The following is a 25,594-nucleotide window of genomic DNA, read 5'->3' on the forward strand; positions in this document are numbered from 1 at the left end:
TAAATGCTTTCATTAGGTATCTTACTTTAAAATATTGCTTCAGATTAATGGAGAAACTACACACTGAAAAACTCAATAGATGAGGCTGAAATTGTAACCATAAACAACAGAGTCATTACCATCAGTGCCTTTGTGTATATATCCATTGGCAGGAGGCATAAGTTGCTGGTGACTGCCTGCCTCAGAGTTGCTGTAGCCTTCCTGTGGCTCAGACAGCGTTCCTTGGGAAGACAAGTAGCTGGGAATGTCTGCAGGCAGATTGAGCTCCTCTGTAAAAGAGACATTTTTAACTCTCAAAGGTAGGCAGTTGAAGTCAACACTCAGAAGACTGTTTTGCAAATGTGTTCCACTTGGATACTATTTTTTTTTTTTTTTTTTTTTTTGAGACGGAGTCTCGCTCTGTCGCCCAGGCTGGAGTGCAGTGGCGGGATCTCAGCTCACTGCAAGCTCCGCCTCCTGGGTTCACGCCATTCTCCTGTCTCAGCCTCCCGAGTAGCTGGGACTACAGGCGCCCGCCACCTCGCCCGGCTAGTTTTTCGTATTTTTTTTTTTTAGTAGAGATGGGGTTTCACCGTGTTAGCCAGGATGGTCTCGATCTCCTGACCTCGCGATCCGCCCGTCTCGGCCTCCCAAAGTGCTGGGATTACTATTAGCAAGAAAAACTGTATGTACCTAGGACCCTGACAGCTCTTGGTACTTCCCCTAAAACTATTTCTCACTAGAATTCTTCTCAAAGTTTCACCAAAAGAAACAAAACCTAAAGGTTGAAATCTTATCTACTGCCACACTTTCATAATCTATCTGACTAGATTTCTTTTCTTGCAGGATTTCAGGGTGAGAGGTGTAAAAGACTGACCTCAACAATCCAGTTTGATATTCAAGGGAAAAAAAAGACTGATCTCAATCGCAAGGGATCCATTCTTCCTTACAGCAAAATTATGATGAAAAGGAGCCTTTGACATTAAAGAGAATGCATCTGTAATGCGTTTTTAAGAGTCAAGTTTGGCCAGGCATGGTTGCTCACGCCTGTAATCCCAGCCCTCTGGGAGGCCAAGGCGGGCAGATCATAAGGTCAAAAGATTGAGATCAACCTGGTCAACATGGTGAAACCCCGTCTCAACTAAAAACACAAAAATTAGCTGGGCGTGGTGGCACACGCCTGTAGTCCCAGCTACTTGGAAGGCTGAGTCAGGAGAATCGCTTGAACCCGAGAAGTGGAAGTTGCATTGAGCCGAGATCATGCCACTGCACTCCAGCCTGGCAACAGAGTGAGACTCCATCTCGGGAAAAAAAAAAAAAAGTATTTACAAATTCTTAAAATTGGTCAGACGTAGTGGCTCATGCCTATAATCCCAGCACTTTGAGAGGCCAAGGCAGACAAACTGCTTGAGCCCAGGAGTTCGAGACCAGCTTGGGCAACATGGCAAAACCTGACTCTACTAACAACATAAAAAATTAGGTGCGGTGGCACATGCCTATAGTCTCCGCTTCTCAGAAGGCCAAGATGGGAGAATCACCTGAGCCTGGGAAGTCAATGCTGCAGTGAGCCGTATACACTCTGACCTAGGCATTAGAGTAACACCCTATCTCAAATAAACAAACAAAATTCTTTCCTCAAAGAGGTTCTATCAAAGAAGTTGAACATTTTAACAACAAAAACTCCCTTCCATCACATATCAGGTAATGTATCACAGCTCTTCAGTTTTTTGAGGGGAAGATGAGGTCTCACTATGTTGCCCAGATGGGCCTTGAACTCCTGGGCTCAAGCAGTCCTCCCACCTCATCCTCCTGAGTAGCTGGGACTACAGGCATGTGCTACTATGACCAGCTCTGTTTTTTATACTGTACAATTAATCCTATACTACATTCTTGACTCAAGTACAAGCCATAGGTGTCATGTGGGTACTACTTACCTGTGTTTGTGATACTATAGTCTTCATTTTTCCTTCTCATGTGGTAAATAACAATGACCCAGATCAAAGAAGTGCCAACAACACAGCAGACCACAACAATGATGACAATGCCAACTGTAGTCCAGCCATCATCTTCATACCCAATGCTACTCTGAGAAGAGTCACAATTGGGGGATGAAATGACATTTAGGTAAATGTGGCCACGTTCTGTCCCAAGGGTGTTAGACATAATGCAGGTATATTTCCCAGCATCTTCTAGCCCAGCATCTACAATGATGAGAAGCTGATTGGCTGCAGCAAAGAAATGTCGTTCTGTCACCAGCAAAGGCCCATCATCTTTAGTCCAGTTGAGACGAGGTGCAGGACTCCCTCCAGCTATGCACTGTAACACCGCAGTTTCACCTCGGGTTACTGTCTTATCCTCCAGGGGTCTAATAAATGAGGGTGTCTCTAACAGGAAAACATTCAAAAAAAAAATGAAAAGTTAGGCAGTTTTATTCCCTAATTCCTACTGAATTAGATCAATGAGGGTATAATAAAATGAGTAATTTTATATACTCATAGGAGGATTAGAAGTTAATGTTTCAGAACAAAATCCTGACAAAAGCCTCAATCGTTTCTCAGTAATTCCAGCTTAGGCAAGCTATCCTAAGTAAGAAATTCAGGGCAGCTGCAATAGCTGGAGGAGGTGAGCAGGGGTGACCCATTAAAAAAGGTTAAAAATAACTTAAAAAAAAATGAAATTCAAAGATTTATATGCAAAGATGTTTACTACAAAATATGTAATTTTAAAGAAGAAAAATATTTTAAAACCTAGCAGAAAAATGATTAAGTAAATTATAGTATAGTCACATGATGTTTTACAAAGACTTTAATAACAAGGTAACTTGTGGTACAATATTAAATGAAAAAAATGTAGGTATATTTAACTACATAAAAGTGAGAGGGGAAAGTCCAGAATATGCTAAAATCCTTCAGTGTCTGAGTGACTTTCCTCCCCTTTTCCTAATTTTCTGTATATCTTAACATGCTAAAACAATAAATGACTTATTTTTCTAAGGCTGAGGTGGGCGGATCACGAGATCAGGAGTTCAAGACCAGCCTGACCAACATGGTGAAACCCTGTCTCTTAAAAAAAATACAAAAACTAGCTGGGCGCAGTGGTATGTGCCTGTAGTCCCAGCTGCTTAGGAGGCTGAGACAGGAGAATCGCCTGAACCCGGGAAGTGGAGGTTGCTCTGAGCCGAGATCGCACCACCGCATTCCAGTCTGGGCGACAGAGTGAGACTCTGTCTCTAAATAAATAAATAAATAAATAAATAAATAAATAACTTCTTATTTTTCTGGTTATACAAGTAACACAAACCAACAAACAATAATAATAATAATAACTGACATCTAGGAAAATACAGAACTGGAAAGTAGAATTTACCTTGGATTTGAGTTCCATGAAGAAAAGTATTATAACAAGGAAGAAAAAACAAAACAAAACAATAACAAAAAAAAAAAACCCAGGCTATCCGGGGGAAATGTTTAGGAAAAAAGGCATTTTACCAGAAATAGGGTTAAGAAGAACACACTGAAAAGGAAAGCAGAAACTCTAACTAGAAAATACATTTTTTGTTTAATGTTTTTTGAAAATGAACTAGGAGCAAACAGTCAGGTTCCTATCAAGCAATAAGTGAAGCAGCATCAAATGGCTGGGATACTCCTAAGAGAACAGTGGAACTCTCAATGCAAACTCACTGAGTGGTAAACACACCTACATGAAATAGAAACCTTACAGTGAGGGACTTGAAAAAGTAAGTTGATAAAGGAATTTGAACTTTCAATTATTGTGATAAGGATGCCTACCTAATTTTGCCCTATGTATTTTCCCACATTTCAGTTATCTGACCTACTAATTCCTAGACTGACATAACCCTGCATAAAATTGTGAAATAAGATAAAGATCTAAGAATCAGAGAGGTAATCTCAAACTTATTTTTCTTGCTTGTTAAGACCAAGAGTAGATCCCAAAGACTCCAAAAAGAGCAGGGACCCATGAAACAGTAAACGTACCTAACACTGTTAGGGAAGCATTTGCTGAGAGACCTCCTGCTATATTTTGTGCCATGCAGCTATAGATTCCCATATCTTCTATTTTCACGTTGGCAATAAAGAAGACGTCATCTTCGGGCATGACGTGCATGCGTCTTTCTCGAGCCGCAGGGAAGTCAGTACCACCATCTTTCTGCCAGGAAATCTGAGGTGCAGGGTGTCCCTCTGCAGCACATTCTAATCTGGCCATGGCACCAGTGCGAATAGTCAGATCCATTGGCGTTTTCAGAAAAGATGGCATCTCTGTTTCCAGAAAGACCACCAAGAAAAAGTGGGCAGGGGAACAAAGACACATATATATATACAAATAGGCATGAAAGAGTCTAGTAGGCAAAACACCCCGTAATGTTCCATTTCTTTGTGAAGACAAGCTCTCTGATTGAGAGTGAATATGGTTTTATAAATTAAAAAAAAAAAAACCAAAACCTTTAGAGATAGGGTCTTGCTCTGCCATCCAGGTGGGAGTACAGTGGCGCAATCACAGCTCACTGCAGCTTCAAATTCCTGGCCTCAAGTTATCCTCCCACCTTGGCCTCCCAAAGTCCTGGGACTACAAGCCTGAGCCACAGCACCCGGCCAAGAGTGAATATGGTTTTGAGGCCATCTCTTCTTCCAGAACCTCAGAGTATTTGGAGCACACTGATAACTGTGTCTTCTAGGATGCATGATACACTTAATCATCAGCTGGAACTAGGGAAAGCAGAAGGCCACAAACCTTCTTGAACTTCCTATTTTAGAACCTGATATTTACCGTGATTCCCTCACTTATAAAGCTAAATGATGCTTCCCTGGGAGGCTGAGGCAGGAGAATCACTTGAAACCAGGAGGTGAAAGTTGCAGTGAGCCGAGATCACACCACTGCACTCCAGCCTGGGTGACAAAGTGAGACTCCATCTCAAAAACAAAAGATGTTGCCCAAACCAACATCTACAAAAGGAAACTGCATGCTAAAAAAAACTTATGCCTTCAAAAGTATCATTAAAAAACAGAAGCGAAACATAAGTACATCTTTTGGTTGCACAAAGCCTAAAATGTTGTAGTTATTCAATTTGATACGCAATAGATAAATCAAGCTATTTTTGAGAAGCTTTTGCAGGAAAGAAGAGTATTCATTTTTAAAATGATCCTGTGCGGAGTGGAAAACCAAACACCATATGTTCTCACTTATAAGTGGGAGCTAAGTATGAGTACACAAAGGCATACAGAGTGGTATCATGGACTTTCGAGATTCAGAATGGAGAGGGTGAGCGGGGGGCTAGGGATAAAAAACTACACATTAGATACAATGTATGCTACTTGGTGATGGGTGCACTAAATTCTCAGAATGCACCACTATAATCCATGGGGAAAAAACTCACTTGTACCCCCAAAAGGTACTGAAATAAGGCTGGGTGCAGTGGCTTACACCTGTAATCCAATACTTTGGGAGGCCAAGGCAGATGGATCGCTTGTGCTCAGGAGTTTGAGACCAACCTGGCCAAAATGGTGAAACCTCGTCTCTACTACAAATACAAAATTTAGGTGGGCCTAGTGGCGCACATCTGTAATTCCAGCTACTCGGAATTACAGGAGACAGGAGAATCACTTGAACCTGGGAGGCGGAAGTTGCAGTGAGCTGAGATCATGCCACTGCACTCCATCCTGGGTGACAGAGTGAGACTCCATCTCAAAAAAAAAAAAAAAGAGAAATTAAAATAAATAAATAAAAATACACACACAAACATACAAATGATCCTGTGTAACTACATTTAGACAATGATAATGACCATTAGACCCAAAAATGACCTAGATATTCCCAGTTATTATAAGGCCCATCAGGAATAAATTTTATAGTTATCAAGAGAGATTTATGGTTCTGGAATGAAAACTGAGAATTTCATAAGAATGTCTTCAAAAGCATAAACAGCAGTGAAAACAGCTTATCTCTTAGGGCCACAGCATTTACCCTTCAACCAAAGACCAATTAGAGACCATAAGTGGGCAGACTGACTAATCCAAAAATCCCACCCACTTGACACGTTATCACAACTCAAAAGACAGTAAGAGTCCTGCTTAAATGTCAGGTTTAGCCTAATTCTCTCAAGTGATTCAAAACAGAACATGAAAAATCCTTCTAAACTAAAAAATAATCAAGGAGCATAATTCCTTACCATTTACAGTCAGTTTGGCTTTCTGAGAATAATTAGAACCAAAGTGATTAGTAACAATACACTGATATTTTCCTTCATCTGTGAAATTCACATTGAAAAGATGTAAGATACTAGTATATTCCAGAGCTTCTCCAGCTTGCTGCCGATAACGAACAAAATTCTCAATATCCACGTCATACAGGATTTCACTGTCTTTGCGCCACACAGTGGACATGGGTGAATCACTGCTGCTCACTGCAGTGCACGTCAGAGTCACATTCATGCCTCTTAGAGCAATTATGGTTTCAGGATGTGTCCTTATCTGTGGCTTAAGAAAATCATCTAAGGGGAAAAAAATGCATCCGCAGCCAAGTCAGTTATATATTTTTGCTTTAAATTTTAAAACAAATACTATAAATTTGTGTGTTCTGTTTACAAAGTGGCATATTAAAGTTTAAAGAGACCACAGAGCTAGAGTCCAATTCCCTTGGTTAAAGATGGGGGAAATGAGGCCCAGAAAATTCAAATGACTTGCTCAAAGACATGTCAAGTCAGTGGCAGAGCCTGGACTGGAACTCAAGTTTCCTGACTTCAGGATCCAGCACTTTTCTACTAGCCCTTACTGTCACCTGTGTGCTCGGAATGTATTTCTCAAGCATTATCACTTATTGGGGAAAAACAGAAACCTTATATTAGGATTTCAAGACAAGTTCTACTTCTATTACCCCTTGTATATAATGTATGTGATAGATAAACGTGTATATGGCCAGGAGCGGTGGCTCATGCCTGTAATCCTAGCACTTTCGGAGGTCAAAGTGGGTGGATCACCTGAGGTCAGGAGTTCGAGACCAGCCTGGCCAACATGGCGAAACCCCATCTCTTCTAAAAACACAAAAATTACCCGGGCGAGGTGGCGGGCGCCTGTAATCCCAGCTACTTGAAAGGCTGAAGGAGAATCACTTGAACCCAGGGTGGGGAGGCAAGCCGAGATCATGCCACTTCACTCCAGCCTGGGCAAAAGAGTGAGACTCTGTCTCAAAAAAAAAAAAAAAAAATATATATATATATATATATATATATATAAAACCATTATCCTTTCTGTGCCAATATAAAATGGGGAGCTTATGAATGATTTATATTTCACAGAGAATACCTAATAAAACAAATTATTTGAAAGCATTTTGTATGTGCACAGGTTTCACCTAAAGCAGTGAAAAAATCCAAATAGGTCAAATGTCCAACTGAAGATTGGCTTAGGACTAGCTAATAAAATATAGATTCATAATTAATAATGTTATTGGACTGACTGAGAGAAGCAGGTATATAAATCTTAACCAGTATCTCCACTGGATAACATTTCATTGTGCCATAAAAGCAGTAAGTGGAAGGGGAGGAAAAAAATATATGGTATGTCTATATTTAAAACTAAGTAAAAAGGGATTGTGTGGCAATGTCAGCAGAATTTAACCTTTACTAGATTCTGTTCTCTTCTTTAAAATTTGTAAAAACAATGGATGTATTTTGTGGGCCCGAACTTCCAAGTGTGTGTTCTGTTCCAACCATCTTTAAGTACACTGTGAAAACAGATTTGGCAACATATAGGTACTCAAATGATCAGAGATACTCTAGGGATATGCAACATAGATACACTGAGCTAAAAGGTCTCCTATGTAAAGCTAAGAATCAGTCATTCCACTTTAAAGAAAAAAAATTTTTTTTTTCAGACAAAGTCTAACTCTGTCGCCCAGGCTGGAATGCAGTGGCACAATCTTGCCTCACTGCAACCTCCAACTCGGTTCAAGCAATTTTCCTGCCTCAGCCTCCCGAGAAGCTGGGATATACAGGTGTGTGCCACCACACTCAGCTAATTTTTGTATTTGTCAGGGTTTCACCATGTTGGCCAGGCTGGTCTTGAACTCCAGACCCCAGGTGACCCACCCACCTTGGCTTCCCAAAGTGCTGGGATTACAGGTGTGAGCCACCATGCCCAGCCTAAAGGAAATTTAAGTGTAAAGGAAAAAATTCCAAATTGAGAAAGAATAATATAGAAGTATACTTGAAATTGGCTGGGCACAGTGGCTTATACCTATAATCCCAGCACTTTGGGAGGCAGAGGCAGGGAGATCACCTGAGGTCAGGAGTTCAAGACCAGCCTGGCCAACATGGCAAAACCCCGTCTCTACTAAAAATACAAAAATTAGCCAGGTATGGTGGCACACACCTGTAATCCCAGCTACTCAGGAGGCTGAGACAGGAGAATCGCTTGAACCCAGGAGGCAGAGGTTGCAGTGAGCCGAGATCACACCACTATACTCCAGCCTGGGTGACGCAGCAAGACCCCATCTCAAAAAAAAAAAAAAAGTATATTTGAAAGTATACGTGCTAGAATCAGGACAACTTGTCTATGACTCTCTCTCTCCCCTCAAAGAAAAAACACAACTCTGCCACTTTAATGTTATGAAACCGCATAAAAAATACAAAACACACAGAATCAGTATATTCATACGCTGCTGGTGACAACTTTAAACTAGTGCTATCTTTTTAGAAAGTACCTGGGGCTGGGCGCGGTGGCTCAAGCCTGTAATCCCAGCACTTTGGGAGGCAGAGACGGGCGGATCACGAGGTCAGGAGATCAAGACCATCCTGGCTAACACGGTGAAACCCCGTCTCTACTAAAAAATACAAAAAACTAGCCGGGCGAGGTGGCGGCGCCTATAGTCCCAGCTACTTGGGAGGCTGAGGCAGGAGAATGGCGTGAACCCGGGAGGCGGAGCTCGCAGTGAGCCGAGATCGCGCCACTGCACTCCAGCCTGGGGAACAGAGCAAGACTCCTTCTAAAAAAAAAAAAAAAAAAAAAATAGAAAGTACCTGGTGGCACTTTTCAAGATCTACTAAAAATGTTCATATAAAAAAACTCATATTGCTTGATTCAGGAATCTGACTACCAAATACCTAACCTAAGGTTAACAATCCCCCTAAAAGAGAAAAGCCTTCATTCATTAAAATGCCTGTGATCATTTTTAATGGCAATTAAAACTGTATGATTACAAAAATTGCTAGTGGAAAATCATTCTGGTTTTTTTTTTTAAATTCTGTTAAGATTATTAAGTGTGTAATATATAAAATTTTAAAACAAAAATACAAACCACAGACAAAATCTTTCAGATCCACATTCAGGATGCTTTGCCCTGCTAGCCATTCAGGGTGTGCACAGCTTACATTCACAGAATGTTGAAAGTTATTATCAATCAACCACTGAAGTAGCCACTTCAAATGGCAGTCACAGAGCAAACTGCTTGTGTTCAGAATCCTGCAGTAAAGAAAAGAGGAAAAGTATCCTTTGTTTTACTTTTTGTTCTAAACGTCTTCAGTATTAAAACCTTACCACACACCTATCCATTATTCTTGCCAAAAACATTCAACATAAATGTAATCATGAGAAAACCAATTGAGACTGTCTGCCAAAATTCTTTAAATGTATCAACCTCATGAAAGACACTAAAAAAAGAGAGGGGAACAAGGGTGGCCAGGGACCTATTTTGAAGACGACTAAAGAGTCATTACAATCAAATGAAATGTGTGATTCTTGATTGAAAAAAACCATCTACGAAGGACTTTTTTTTTTAACATTGGGGAAATTTGAGTATGGACTGTGTATTAGTTAATATTATCTTATCAATGTTAATTTCCTTGGGTGTGGTAATGGTGATGTCTTCGTTAGAAAATGTACTTGTTCTTAAAAAATACATGCTGAGATATTTAGAGGTGAAGTGTCATCATGGCTGCAACTTTTAAATGGTCAGCAAAAAAACTGTATGTGTGTGTATATATATATTTGTGTGTACGTGGAGAGAGAGCAAGAGCTAAAATGAGAGAGGAGGAGGGAGGGAAACAGAACAAATTTAGCAAAACGTTAACAGTCAGTGAATCTAGATAAAGCGTATATGGTGTTAATTGCACCTTCCTTTAAATTTTGGAGGTTTAAATTTTTTCTCATGAAAGTATTGGGATGTAACACTATATATATTGGAGCATCGAGAGATCTCTGTTGTAGACAGCATATAATTACTGTCAAATTATTTCATGAAGACTAAAAACAATTCTGCACTAAGCCAGACTCAGTGGCTCATACCTGTAATCCTAGCACTTTGGGAGGCAGAGGCAGGAGGATCACCTGCGGTCAAGAGTTCGAGACCAGCCTGGCCAACATGGCGAAACCCTGTCTCTACTAAAAATATGAAATTAGCTGGACATAGTGGTGGGCACCTGTAATCCCAGCTACTTGGCAGGCTGAGGCAGAAGAATTGCTTGAACCCGGGAGGCGGAAGTTGCAGTGAGCCGAGATCACGCCACTGTACATCAGCCTGGGCAACAGATTGAGACTCTGTCTCCCAAAAACAAACAAACAAAAAACCACTTCAGCACTGTGGGAATGTATAATGCAATCTAAACTAAGAGCACTGAAAAAGTATTTGTGGTTTATAACCCTGTAAAACATATCTGAAAAATCAGTATTTTCTCTCAATGACCCCTTAAATATCCCATCCACTTAGAAGCAGGGAAAGTAAATGATTTTGAGAACTTGCTTTATGTACATGATAAAATCCTCATCAAGTTTAATATTTGAATAAAGTATCTAAGATCTGATTCCACAGAAGTTTCAATTTTAACTTTTTTTTTTTTTTTTTTTGAGACAGGGTCTTGCTCTGTTGCCCAGGCTGGAGTGCAGTGGCACAATCTTGGCTCACTGCAACCTCCACCTCCTGGGTTCAAGCGATTCTCCTGCCTCAGCCTCCCAAGTAGCTGGGACTACAGGTGTGTGCCACCATGCCTAGCTAATTTTTGTATTTTTAGTAGAGATGGGGTTTCACCATGTTGGCCAGGATGGTCTGATCTCTTGACCTCGTGATCCACCTGCCTTGGCCTCCCAGGGTGCTGGGATTACAGGTGTGAGCCACCACGCCTGGCAAAGTTTCAATTCTAAGAATGAAAAAAATTGACTTACATTGTTCAATTGTTCAAAGTTGACTTATATTGTTATTAAACAAGGGGGCACTGGCAAAGATGACTGTGCTTTTATAATGCTTTAACAAGCTTCATTGAGTAATTTCTTCTCTAACAGTTGGTTTGAACAAACTGCTATTGCAGGAACTTTAATGCAACTGTGTTTTGAGACAAGAACCCGCTGTGTTGCCCAGCCTGGTCTCTAACTCCTGGACTCGAGGCTCCTCCCACCTGAGCCTTCTGAGTATCTGGGATTACAGGGATGAGCCACCACACCTGGATCTAATGGAACTTTTTTACTGAGAATTGTTGGTTGCTTTTGGTTACTTTAGAAGTCATATTTATAATACTTTTTAGGTCAACATTTATTAAAATCTTCTCTTTATACTTTTTGGTATTCCCCACAAGGCTTTGCATCAATAATAAGAAGTGTATGAAAAAGTTGCATATAAATTTTAAAACATTTTCCATTAAAATTATGTAGTAGAAAATTAGAAAGTACCACTAAACCAAGAGGGAGAGAAAGCCCTCCAAATCCTCACTACTCAAAGAAAACCACTGGAAATATTTTAGTATAATCTATCCACACACTTGTTGAGAGAATACCTTATACTCTGTTAAGTACTTGTGGTCAGGGTTTGGTTAGTATATGAAGAGTGGAAAGAAACAAAAGAAACAGAAGTGAAGGGAGCTATTGTGAATTAAGTTTTGTCTGTGGTCAGGCACTGTGCTAAATATTTATTTATTTATTTATTTATTTATTTATTTATTTATTTATTTGAGACAGAGTCTTGCTCTGTCACCCAGGCTGGAGTGCAGTGGCGAGATCTCAGCTCACCACAACCTCCACCTCCCGGGTTCAAGCAATTCTCCTGCCTCAGCCACCTGAGTAGCTAGGACTACAGGCACATGGCACCACGCCTGGTTAATTTTTGCATTTTTAGTAGAGACAGGGTTTCACCATATTGGCCAGGCTGGTCTCAAACTCCTGACCTCGTGATCTGCCTGCCTTGGCCTCCCAAAGTGCTGGGATTACAGATGTGAGCCACCGCACCCGGCTGAGGTAGGCATTTTCAATTCCATTTTCTAGAAATGGAAAATGAGATTTTGGGGGCATTCAGTATTATGTCTAAAATAAATAGTAGAGGCTGGGCGCGGTGGCTCAAGCCTGTAATCCCAGCACTTTGGGAGGCTGAGGCGGGTGGATCACAAGGTCAGGAGTTCCAGACCAGCCTGGCCAAGATGGTGAAATCCCGTCCCTACTAAAAATACAAAAAATTAGCTGGGCGCAGTAGCATGCGCCTGTATTCCCAGCTACTTGGGAGGCTGAGGCAGGAGAATCTCTTGAACCTGGGAGGCAGAGGCTGCAGTGAGCTGAGATCGTGCCACTGCACTCTAGCCTGGGTGACAAAGCGAGACTCCATCTAAAAAATAATAAAATAAAATAAAATAAAATAAAATAAAATAAAATAAAATAAATAGTAGAGTTAGGATATGAGCCCAGGTCTTATGAGTCCAGCTTACAGTATACCTAAGAAAACATAAATTGGACGAGGTCACTCCTCTTTTCTAAAGATACAAAAATTAGCTGGGTGTGGTGGTAGGCGCCTGTAATCCCAGCTATTCAGGGGGCTGAGGCAGGAGAACAGCTTGAACCTGGAAGGCGAAGGTTGCAGTGAGCTAAGATCATGCCACTGCCCTCCAGCCTAGGTGACAGAGGGAGACTCCATCTCAAAGAAAAAAAAAAAATTTTTCTTTTGCCATGTGTAATCTTATGGAGGCTGAAGAAACATCTAAGGGCTGTCTGGATATCTCCAAAGCCCATCTGAGTGTAGATAAAATATTTAGTCTATTTCCAATTATTCTTTTTCCTTTTCAACCTCAAGTCATTACTTTTGGGAGTCCCCAAGTCCCCTGAGAGATCCCCAGGAGGGTGGGGGGCCTACAGTCCCAGTGACTAAGAGTCCAGAGTGGGAAGGAAAAAGTCTAGCAGTGGGTGGACAGATGGATTTGAAGGGAGTCTTATCAAAGGGCTTAAGGGAACCGGAGGGAACATTAAAGGTGGTAAGAGGAGGAATAAGGAGCAGTAGCAATGGGAAGAAAGAGAGCTTACAGGATGCGGTCTGGAGAGATCCTAAGTATCCCAAAGAGGCCAATAAAGGTTCAACAAGGAGGAGGTGGACAAAACGAGTGGTGGAGCAATAGAGTTAGCAGGGGCTCAAAAAGAAGGGATTCAGATGCCAGAGAAATTGCCATGGGAGAAGTAGGATCCATTACAGAGAACAGAGTAGCCTCACAGAGTTCCAAGAACTCTTAGTCCAGGGAGTCAGGGAATAAACCCCACTAAGGAAAGAGAGCCAGGAAGACCTTCAAGCCCAGGAGGTACCTTTCAAAAGAAGCCTGGCCTCTAGCCCAACTCCAGAGAATATATTCACAATCTTGAGAATCGAAATCTTTCCTTACCAGCTTCAACGGATGTTTGTCCGGAGCAATGGTTCATAGTCTGACTCACCATTGGATCCCCGATCTATCAGTCAGGAGTGAAGACAATGGCTTCAAAGGTGCACACTTGGGGTCCTGGGTGAGAGGTCTGGGGGTCCAATGATGAATCTGATCCTATCGGAGTCACAGCACCATAACTGTTAAATGAAAAATTACTCAGTGATACTTGTTAAAGCATGGTAAGGCAGACGTTATTCAGGATCATCTCAATAGATATAGGAACCATGGCAATGTGATGTTGCAGTTGGGGAGAGAGACTGGGCTCAACTCAGTGAGGGAGAGACAGTAGGGAAACAGCAAGGGCAAGTATAGCCAAGGAGCAAGGTGGGTTTGCTTTCATCCCATTCAGTGGATGTGAAATTACTAAAAAATAACATCCAGAGAAAGGGAGACTCTGGCTAAACCCTAACAGGATTCTTGCTGAAGACAAGCCAGGGTGATCAGACATCACCTGGGAATGGTCTACATTGTGGAAGAGTTCTTGCTAAACTGGTTTTACAGGGTTCGTGCTAAAATTGGATTTTACACAGCTAGGCCTAGGAGAAGGTTTAAGGGCTTGCTTGCCTAAAGGTTGGTTAACCAAAGAATCTTTGTCACGACTCCCAAATTATTAAATGACTCTCTGAAGATTGCGACTGCAATATTTGCTTTCACCTACTGTTTAAATTTTATGTTAAATTGAGTTCTCCTAACAGTTAAAACTTTCTTGCTGGCCCTCAGGTTATCACTGACAAAAAAAAAAAAAAAAAAAAAAAGGCGGGGGGGTATACTAATTTGTAGTAAGTCACAACTTATAATTAAACTAAACCTATGAGAAATAACTCAAAATATCTCAACAGATCAAAATATCTACTTTAAGAATCTGGCAGAAAATAACTAATGATGATTTTCATAACATTTTAATTTTAGTCTTTATTGTTAACATTACTCCACTTCTACCCTGTGCCAAGCTCTGCTGAGCATTTTCTCAAAACCCTCGTTTCCTAGTACGTTCAAAAAAGCAAAAATCTTAATTCCTCATGGTCTATTATGATCTGCCTCCTGTCTCTTTAAAAAGAAAAATATGAGCATAATTTTATTGTTGGACTTAATAAAACTGTAAATTCGATATGCTTTTCAAGAACAACAAAAAAGGTAAGTTAGAACAAAGCAGTTTGGGATAAAAGAAAAATATCTTGACAGGCTACATGTCGTGGCTCACGCCTGTAATCCCAGCACTTTGGGAGGCTGAGGCAGGCGGATCACGAGGTCAGGAGATCGAGACCATCCTGGTTAACACAGTGAAACCCCGTCTCTACTAAAAAAAAAAAAAAAAAATTAGCCGGGCGTGGTGGCATACACCTGTAGTCCCAGCTACTCAGGAGGCTGAGGCAGGAGAATCACTTGAACCTGGGAGGCGGAGGTTGCAGTGAGCTGCAATGGCACAACTGGACTCCTGCCCGGGCAAGAGTGAGATTCCACCTCAAAAAAAAATTAATTAATGTAAAAAAAAAAAAAAAAAAATACTGCAACAAATGAAGAGAACGACTAATGAGAAATAAGATGATTAATATCAAAAAAAATTGTACATATTTAATTATTCTACTCTGCTTAACTCTCTAAACTCATTTTACTTCCTATTCCTTGTGCCTGGGAAGCCATTCACTGAGTGTTCACATGGTTTGCCATTTCATTAAGGTCGTGGTTCAAATGTTGTATCTTCAAAAGAGTTTCCCCTCACTACTTTATCTAAAATAGCAATCCCCATCACTCTCCATACCTTTGACCTAGTTTTATTTTTCTTCAGTTGTTACCTGATGAGATATTATATATCTACTGGTATATTATTTATCTTCCTCACTAGGATTTACTGTAATATGCTATGAGCACAGAGACTCTGTCTTGTTCACTACTGTTTTTATCATCCAGAACAGTATCCTACATAGCAGATAATGAATAAATATTTGAGTAAACAAGTTATCTCACTTTATCTTCACATAACCCTGAGGGAGGTGCTATCCCCATTCTGGGAGCAGAAACTGAGTCTTAGGCTAACAGTTGGCCCACTGTCACACAGTTGTAAGGAATGGAGTAAGGATTTGAACCTAGGCAGTTTGAAAACTCACACATTTCCAGTGCATCTCAAATTATCCATGGTAAGGACCAGTCTTTTAAACTGCCAATCTACTGCAGACCAATACTTTTATAAACTACAACAAAAGTGTCACAGTAATGTCAAATTGTTCTAAAAGTTTCTAAATGCTTATTCTGCATTTCTATCTTTTTTTTTTTTTTGAGATGGAGTCTCGCTCTGTCGCCCGGGCTGGAGTGCAGTGGCCTGATCTCAGCTCACCGCAAGCTCCGCCTCCCGGGTTTACGCCATTCTCCTGCCTCAGCCTCCCGAGTAGCTGGGACTACAGGCGCCCGCCACCTCGCCCGGCTAGTTTTTGTTTTTTTGTATTTTTTAGTAGAGACGGGGTTTCACCGTGTTAGCCAGGATGGTCTCGATCTCCTGACCTCATGATCCGCCCGTCTTGGCCTCCCAAAGTGCTGGGATTACAGGCTTGAGCCACCGTGCCCGGCTGCATTTCTATCCTTATATTGTCATCAACCGGTTCTGCTCCACAGAGTATCCTTTGAGTAGCTTCCCAGGCAAGGTAAAATAATTTCTATTGTCTAGTGGTTCTTACCCGACTGCATATTTGAATCAATAGAGTTTAAAAACAATACCAGGCCAGGACTGGTGGCTCACGCCTGTAATCCCAGCACTTTGGGAGGCTGAAGCGGACAGATCACCTGAGGTCAGGAGTTCGAGACCAGCTGGCCAACATGGCGAAACCCTGTCTCTATTAAAAATACAAAAATTAGTCGGGTGTGGTGGCAGGCACCTGTAATCCCAGCTACTCAGGACGCTGAGGCATGAGAATCGCTTGAACCCAGGAGGCAGAGGTTGCAGTGGGCCGAGATCACACCACTGCACTCCAGCCTGGGGGATAGAGCAAGACTCTGTCTCCAAAAAAATATAAAATATATAAATATAAATAATACCAATGCCCAACTAACTTCCAATCCCCTAGGGAAATCTCGAAACCAGTAAGAGCAATTTTTAAAACTCATGAATGAAAAAGGGTACATAGGCCGGGCGCGGTGGCTCAAGCCTGTAATCCCAGCACTTTGGGAGGCCGAGACCGGCGGATCACGAGGTCAGGAGATCGAGACCATCCTGGCTAACCCAGTGAAACCCCGTCTCTACTAAAAAATACAAAAAACTAGCCGGGCGAGGCGGCGGGCGCCTGTAGTCCCAGCTACTCGGGAGGCTGAGGCAGGAGAATGGCATGAACCCGGGAGGCGGAGCTTGCAGTGAGCTGAGATCCGGCCACTGCACTCCAGCCTGGGCGACAGACCGAGACTCCGTCTCAAAAAAAAAAAAAAAAAAGAAAAAGGGTACATATACACACTTGTCTATTTTGACATTTTAGTAGTTTGAACAGGTTAGAGACTTCTCTGACAATTATCCTAAGTGTTAAATCACCTCGGAAACTATAAAACAAAATTACCTGATACCTTTATTGTAACCCACACAAAGTGTTAAGAACTGGTAACACATATTTCTGATAATCCAAAAAGGAACAGTAGGTTATACAAAAAGCATAAGGAGCAGTGCTAAGGTCTCCTAATTATAAGCATTGGTAGAACAGGCAAAACAGAAGGTCTTGATGCCACACACTCTGGGCTTTTCAGTGTTGGGTATTTTAAAATTACCTCTAGCCACTAAAATAACTGAGTATTAATACTTTCTTCCTGCCTGAACTGTGTGCTTTTGGAAATAACTTGGGTCACTCCCATCACACTTTAAGCACAACAAGCAGGAACAATGATCCAACTGGTGATCTTAAAAAGACAAGTTACTTACAGTTCTTTCAAATGAGTCTGAGAAAAAGCATTTTCTTGGATAGACATTATAGCATTATTGTTCAAATCTCTGAAATAAAGAGAAATGAAACATTATCAGTCACCATTTCTATATGAAGTTACATAAACACTTTACATGGTCATGAAAACCTCTGCTAATAGCAAAGATTATTTATAGAGTAAGCAAAATGTATGACAAATACTTACAGATGCTCAAGGGATTCAAGACCAATGAATGCTTTCTTTGTAATTGACTTAATCTGGTTTCCTTGTAAGACTCTGAAATATAAACAGACCTTTGTAAGAAAGCTCTCCACTAAACAAAATTAAATTCATTAAACATCTACCTATTTTTGCTTAGCGTACTTTTTTGTATATTTAACAGCTTTACTGAGGTACAACTGTATACAAAAAAATACACATATTTAACGTGTACAATTTGATGAGAACCATGCATTTTTAAGAAAGTTATGAAATTTAATTATTAATCAATGTAAAACATAGCATAAAGGCGTCTATCAAAGCTCCATGAGGTGAACAACCATCTTGACCACTGATAAACTGGTAATTTTCAGATGCTAAATTCAATTATATTCCTCATGTCTCCATTCATAGCAAAAGATTGTCAGAGAAATTCAGACAAGTGGCCGGGCGCGGTGGCTCAAGCCTGTAATCCCAGCACTTTGGGAGGCCGAGACGGGCGGATCACAAGGTCAGGAGATCGAGACCATCCTGGCTGACACGGTGAAACCCCGTCTCTACTAAAAAATACAAAAAAAAACTAGCCGGGCGAGGTGGCGGGTGCCTGTAATCCCAGCTACTCGGGAGGCTGAGGCAGGAGAATGGCGTGAACCCGGGAGGCGGAGCTTGCAGTGAGCTGAGATCCGGCCACTGCACTCCAGCCTGGGCGGCAGAGCAAAAAAAAAAAAAAAAGAAATTCAGACAAGTGTGACCCTTTGGAGAAATTATTCTCATGGGAGAAGATCTAAAATCTTATGTGAGAGAATGCTCTACTTCTGCTAGATAAATTACTCATAAATCTCATACAATTAAACAAACTACAAATCAAACAGATTATCAAGACATTACTTTCTCAATGCATTCCTTTTACTTGAATAGAAATTCTACTTCTATAAATAACTTCTCTTTAAGTGTCCATAGGAATGCTTTTTCAATAAAAAGTGCCCCAACAACAACAACAAAAACACAGAAACAGAAAAACTAGCTGGGCATGGTGGCTCATGCCTATAATCCCAGCACTTTGGGAGGCCAAGGTGGGAGGATCACTTGAGCCCAGGAGTTCAAGACCAGCCTGGGCAATATAGTGAGAACTCTGTCTCTACAAAAAAAAAAAAAAAAAAGTTAATTAGCTGGGCATGGTGGTACACACCTTTAGTCCTAGCTCCTTAGGATGCCAAGGTGGGAGATCACTTGAGCCCAGGAGGTTGAGGCTGCTGTGAGCTGTGACTGTGCCACAGCACTCCAGCCTGGGTGACAGAGCAAGACCCTGTCTCAAAATAAAAAAAAAAGGCCGGGCGTGGTGGCTCAAGCCTGTAATCCCAGCACTTTGGGAGGCCGAGACGGGCGGATCACGAGGTCGGAGATCGAGACCATCCTGGCTAACCCAGTGAAACCCCGTCTCTACAAAAACTACAAAAAAAAAAAACAAACTAGCCAGGCGAGGTGGCGGCGCCTGTAGTCCCAGCTACTCGGGAGGCTGAGGCAGGAGAATGGCTAAACCCGGGAGGCGGAGCTTGCAGTGAGCTGAGATCAGGCCACTGCACTCCAGCCCGGGCGACAGAGCAAGACTCCGTCTCAAAAAAAAAAAAAAAAAAAAGAAAGAAAAAACCAGCCAGGTGGAGTGGCTCATACCTGTAATCCTAGCACTTTGGGAGGCCGAGGCAAGCAGATCACGAGGTCAGGAGTTCAAGACCAGCCTGGCCAAGATGGTGAAACCCCATCTCTACTAAAAATACAAAAATTAGCTGGGCACGGTGGCACACGCCTGTAATCCAAGCTACTCAGGTGGCTGAGGCAGGCGAATTGCTTGAACAGGGATCTAGGAGGCAGAGGTTATAGTGAGCCAAGATCGCACCACTGCACCCCAGCCTGGGCTACAGAGCGAGACTCGGTCTCAAAATAACGAACAAACAAAGAAACCCCCACAAAGCTCCCAGAGTGTCAGAAAGCTCAGACTTTCTAGCCATATGAAATAAACATAATTCAGTCATATTTACAGTCGGTTCTTGAAAACACGCCTATGCAGACATACATAAATATTATAAATACATACAATTTAGTGAGACTTGTGAGTCCAGCAAAGGCTTCACTAGCATCTTCTATGGCCCATGAAATTTCATTGTTTCTTAAGTCTCTACAAAAATGTCAGAGAAAGACAGGTTCTATTAGTCAATACAACCATTATAACATTGAGCAGCATCCTGGCATGGTGATGTCAAGGTGCACATGCTAATTCTGATCCTTACTTTAACAGTTATTTATGAAGAAGGCTCAACTCTGCTTCTTAAGAAATATCTGGGCCGGGCGCGGTGGCTCAAGCCTGTAATCCCAGCACTTTGGGAGGCCAAGACGGGCGGATCACGAGGTCAGGAGATCGAGACCATCCTGGCTAACACAGTGAAACCCCGTCTCCACTAAAAAATACAAAAAACTAGCCGGGCGCGGTGGCGGGCGCCTGTAGTCCCAACTACTCAGGAGGCTGAGGCAGGAGAATGGCGTGAACCCGGGAGGCGGAGCTTGCAGTGAGCTGAGATCCGGCCATTGCACTCCAGCCTGGGCGGCACGTCTCAAAAAAAAAAAAAAAAAAAAAAAAAGAAATATCTGTAATAAACATGTAAGAACTGATTCTTACAAGCTAAGAATTAAGCTGGCCTTGACAAATAAAGCAACCTGCTAAAAGTATTACTCTTCCGAGCTAAGAGTCCCTCATTATGTTAGCATATTAAAAAGTATACACAGGGTCCTGAAAAGAGGAGGGTTTCAAGATGCAGAGTACATGGCTTATAAATCTGATTTCAGACTAATGGGATTTCTGGGTGACCCAAGCCTTCCCCTGGGACCTTAAACTTACAATGGCTGACAAAGCGTAATATCAATACAGAGCTTCACTGCTCAAGAGCAATTAAAGATGCCCCATGGGAAGCAAAAATGATATACCCATGTGTTACAGTGTCATCAGATTTTCTTTCAAAGGGAAACTATGGATCTTCTAAAATTCACTGTTCCATTCTCAAAGGAAATGCAATTGTACCACATCATGTTATGATAAAATAATTATTTCCATAGAATTAAAAATATTTAATCACTTTTGCTTCTTTAAGTCATCTCATAATAAAGCACAAAGCTTTCTACTTTATAAGGGACATGCAGAGTTGTGTGATTAGCAGTAAAGAGGAGATCCCTCTTTTCACTTGGCTTTCTTTAAGTGAAAAGCTAATAAAGCTCATTTTATTTTACTAAGGAATAAATAATGAAAGAACCAATGGCTCAGCTCTTCAGGACTTTCCCCCTCCTCCACAGCACAGGATAAATAGAAACCATTCAACAAATTAAGAACTGTATCTACCCTGGCAAGAGCACGAGGCTAAAGCCAGAATTCCCCAGATTTGATCCTAATTCTGTCTTAACTATCTCTGTGGTATTACACAACCATTTACTTCTGCTATTACTTCCTTAAACTTTAATTCTAAAAGTAATAATCAGTGGTATACTAAAATAACCTATTTGCGACCCCTTCAACTGCCAAAAGGCTGCAGTTACATCTAAGTTTCTGAGATTGCATTGATCCAATTTCACTTCTGATAATATAGGAAAAGGAAAAATACAATCACTTTTAATTTTTCAAGGCCAAATCTAAAGAAAGTTAAAAAAAAAAATCAAATACACACCTGTGCATGTATATACCCTTCACAAAATTATCTTGCTTTCCCTCTCACTGATGGTTAGGTCTCCAAGTTGGGAACCTGCCTCTTCTCTGAACCATTTCAACTCAAAACCTAACGACCATAAAGTACCCTATTCAGGAAACTTAAGACTCTACTACTTACTCTTTGTTTTCTTTTATTCTGCTCTGTGTTTGAGACTACTATATTTCATTAAAATACCTCTTTATTTAGTAAAATTATATTCTAAAATTAGATATATTTATATATAAATACAAAAAGTTCATAAAAACATATTCTTATATTCTATAAATTGAGTAACTTACAGTACCACAGAATTTTAGCATGGAAACTGCCTTTAGTAACCATCTAATCCTATATCCTTCCTTCGCCGTATAAAAGAGAAGAAAAAATGATGCCCAGGAAAAGCTAAGTGATTTTGTTCTTCTGGTGGTATGATAAAATGGGCATGAGCTTTAGCATCAAACAGACCTGGGATCTGATTCTGGCCCAATATTTACAAGCTATGTGACTTTGAGAAAATTATTTAAATTTCTCTGAACCTCAGCCTCCTAATATGGAAAACAGCAGTATCATCCTAGTATTTGAAAGCACCTGGCACACATCAGATAATAAGTATTAGTTTCTTCCATCCAAAGTCATGTAGCAAACCAGTAACAGTGAACTGATCTCCTACCATGGCAGTTCCCTCTACACATCCTGCATCCTTTTGAATGATAACTAGTAGCTCTGGTGTATTGTCAAGTTCAAAGGAACAAGAAAATGACTGCATTCCTGACACTAGCAACTGTGTTTTATTCCATAGCAACTAACACAATAAGACATGCTTCACTGTTTATGGGATTAACTCAGAATTAAACTACAAACTGAATTGCCTACTACAGGCTTGAGATTTTTATGGAGATGGAGACAAATAAAACTATCTTGCTCTGAGGCACAGGACAGAAGAACCACAAAATATTAGCATACATAATTTGCAGACTGATTAGCTGTTTTAATTAATTTGCTTTATTGTACTAAAAAAATCAGTAACAACAACCAAAAAAGAGAATGGATATACTTACAATGTCTGAAGATTGGAAAGAAATCTAAATACACCATCAGCAATATGAGTGACTCTGTTGTCTCCCAAATTCAATCTCTCCAATAAGCTCAGACCCACAAAGGCAGATTCATCCAGGCGGGTCAGCTGGTTATACGACAAATCACTGAAAACAAGAAATGTGGAAGGTAAGGAATTCATTGTATTTGGTTCAACTTACAATTCTTATTACATCTACATGGTAAATTTAGAGCTTTCTACAAATTTCTAGTAAAGAGGGATGTTATATCTCATTACTGTCCATGGGAATGATTTATTTCAATCTGCTCTAGTCTCACAGCCTCCAGTGAAATGCTATCCAACACTTACAGTTCGGATAGTCTTTGGCAGAACTCCCATGCATCAGGGCTGATTCTTTCAATAGCATTCTGGCTCACATAGAGCTGCTGTAACATTCGCAAGCCATATAACCACCCCTTGTTCACTCGTGTAAGGTTATTGTGTTCCAGTTCTCTGCAGAATTAGAGAAAGAAGAAAATACGTTCCAAAACAAGGCAGTTCAATTAAATAGCTTTAAATCTTAAGTTTTTCCCAGAGAAGCATATATCTTTGTTCAAGCCAACTGAGCTGACCAATTCTATTCAATAAAAATGTATATTTTATTTAAGATTTAGTGCTTGGCTGGGCGCAGTGGCTCACGCCTGTAATCCCAGCACTTTGGGAGGCCGAGGTGGGCAGATCACAAGGTCAAAAGATTGAGACCATCCTGACCAACATGGTAAAACCCTGTTTCTACTAAAAATACAAAAATTAACTGGGCGTGCCAGCACACGCCTGTAGTCCCAGTTAGGAAGCTGAGGCAGGAGAAAGGCTTGAACCCATGAGGCAGAGGTTGCAGTGAGCCGAGATCGCGCCCCTTGTACTCCAGCCTGGAGACAGAGCAAGACTCCATCTCAAAAAAAAAAAAAAAAAAGATTTAGTGTTAGAAGATACTAAGACTGTCTAAAAGAGCAGCTCTACAAAACCAACAGGCCAAGTGGTATAGTATACCCATTTGGATAAATTCTGATAATTTTCATTAACTAAAACATTAAGAATATAAACTTTTTGCCCTGGTGCAGTGGCTTGTGCCTGTAATCCCAGCACTTTGGGAGGCTGAGGTGGGTAGATGACGAGGTCAGTAATTTGAGACCAGCCTGACCAACATGGAGAAACCCCATCTCTACTAAAAATACAAAAATTAGCCAGGGCTGGTGGCACGTGCCTGTAATCCCAGCTACTCAGGAGGCTGAGACAGGAGAGTTGCTTGAACCTGGGAGGCGGAGGTTGCAGGAGCCGAGATCACGCCATTGCACTCCAGCCTGGGCAACAGAGTGAGACTCCGTCTCAAAAAGAAAAAAAAAAAGAATATAAACTTTTTAGATGAGAAGTTTGTAAGAATTATTTCAAAAATGATCAGTTAGCTAACAAAACTTTAAAGGTTTTATGTACACTTATTTCACATCAGTGAGCAGGGAAAGAATGAACATATCTCTATAATTATAATCAGAACAACTATCCTAGCCATTTGACATTGAAAAGTCCCAGACAGACTACTTTCCTAATAATCACCTCTAGTCCCGAGTACTTACAGTTCTTCCATGTTATTTAAGCCAAAAAATGCTCCATCCTTAAGTTTGCTAATTCCATTCCGCTGCATTTTCAAAGATCTTAAGGAGTCAAGTCCTTGGAATGTAAGACCTTCCACGATTTTAATTCTGTTTCTTTTAAGTTCCCTTTAACAAAAATAGTTTTAGAGTCAGGAAATTGGTTTGCTGAAATGCTCTAACAGTAATTAAATTAAAAAGAAAAAGACCCTGTAACAAAAAAACTATCTTTTATAATCCAACTATTTCGTTACTCACAAGAATTGGAGGTGAGGCAGCTTGAAGATCTTAGGTGGAATCATGCTAATTCGGTTACGGTTTAACTTTACCACTAATAAGGAACTCGATAAATTATCGAAGCAGCCAGCCTCCAAGGTGGTTATCCTGTTATTACTTAAATTCCTAAAATAAACAAGATAATAGCAAAAGAAAACATTTAGTAAAATAAAAATTCTACCACTAGAAACTGCCAAATATCTATGTATAAGCCCCCAGCTATCACTTAATGACTATCCACAACTTTATAAATCATTTAAATGCTCTGTTTCTTCATCTATGGAGGCTACCTACTTCATTTAGGTTGTTACAAAACAGCATGTGTGAATATGCTCTGTAAACTGGAAAACATTGGCACACATGCTAATTATCATTATATACGGTAAGCCATTGTTTAACAAATCTCTATTTACCTTTTAGAAAGCTTGGTTTAAAAAACAAAAAAAATTGAATCTCAAAATTACCCTTGATATTTACCAGTATTTTCTGACAATAGTGCGATCTTTCTTTAGGGGGCTTGTGGGGTGAGTGGGCAAAGCCAACCACCCAATATACCAACCCTAGGTTTGTCTCACATATGCATATAAAAAGCACAATAAATAAATACTTTTGAAAAGATAGGTACTGATGAATAATAAACATGTGCTTTAAAGTAAATCTAATTTAATCTGTGTTACTTACAGGTATTTAAGCTGCATGTGAGGAAATGAAGATGTCTTGATTTCTGATATTATATTTGAGCTGAGGTCTAAACTCTGCAAAGCAGGGTAAAACTGGAGTGCCTGTGCATTTATTTCTGGGATTATATTATGGACTCTGTAAAACAAAGATTATAATGAAGCTGCTGCCACTGGATCCACCCTAGGCCACAAAAACGTTAAATAATTAGAATCAACAATATATGTGCTTAAAAAAAATAAAAAACTGTATACTATTCATAATTTAAATAAAAAACCTGAAAACTTATTAACTTACAATGAAAGTAGAGTAATATTAGACGTTGGTTCTCCAAAATACGGGATTTCTGTTAGTTCATTGTAATTCATTTTCCTAGGCAAGAGGAAAAACAGATTTAAATGTTTAGTGAGGGAAATATTACCTCTTGAATTCTACCATCTGGCTAACACATATTCTTTAGAATAGGTGCCAAATTTGAAAAATAATTATG

General features: G+C 40.5%; 1 protein-coding gene across 7 annotated transcripts in view; it reads right to left on the reverse strand.

The window, feature by feature from the left end:
* The window catches only part of LOC105479319 (leucine rich repeats and immunoglobulin like domains 2), a 196,628-nt gene that overhangs the window by 17,835 nt on the left and 153,199 nt on the right, over positions 1 to 25,594 (reverse strand). For all 7 annotated transcript variants that reach the window (XM_071091943.1, XM_071091905.1, XM_071091851.1 and 4 more), the window contains 14 exons: positions 25,402 to 25,476; positions 25,108 to 25,242; positions 24,409 to 24,552; positions 24,136 to 24,279; positions 22,874 to 23,017; positions 22,527 to 22,670; positions 19,833 to 19,913; positions 17,747 to 17,818; positions 17,541 to 17,609; positions 9,289 to 9,452; positions 6,164 to 6,484; positions 3,975 to 4,256; positions 1,914 to 2,363; positions 120 to 269 (listed from right to left, as the gene is read on the reverse strand). In XM_071091943.1, the coding sequence (XP_070948044.1) occupies positions 120 to 269; positions 1,914 to 2,363; positions 3,975 to 4,256; positions 6,164 to 6,484; positions 9,289 to 9,452; positions 17,541 to 17,609; positions 17,747 to 17,818; positions 19,833 to 19,913; positions 22,527 to 22,670; positions 22,874 to 23,017; positions 24,136 to 24,279; positions 24,409 to 24,552; positions 25,108 to 25,242; positions 25,402 to 25,476 (2,375 nt within the window). The remainder of the gene's footprint in view (positions 1 to 119; positions 270 to 1,913; positions 2,364 to 3,974; positions 4,257 to 6,163; positions 6,485 to 9,288; positions 9,453 to 17,540; positions 17,610 to 17,746; positions 17,819 to 19,832; positions 19,914 to 22,526; positions 22,671 to 22,873; positions 23,018 to 24,135; positions 24,280 to 24,408; positions 24,553 to 25,107; positions 25,243 to 25,401; positions 25,477 to 25,594) is intronic.

Source organism: Macaca nemestrina, chromosome 1 (genome assembly GCF_043159975.1).
Source record: "Macaca nemestrina isolate mMacNem1 chromosome 1, mMacNem.hap1, whole genome shotgun sequence".
Taxonomy (NCBI): Eukaryota; Metazoa; Chordata; class Mammalia; order Primates; family Cercopithecidae; genus Macaca; species Macaca nemestrina.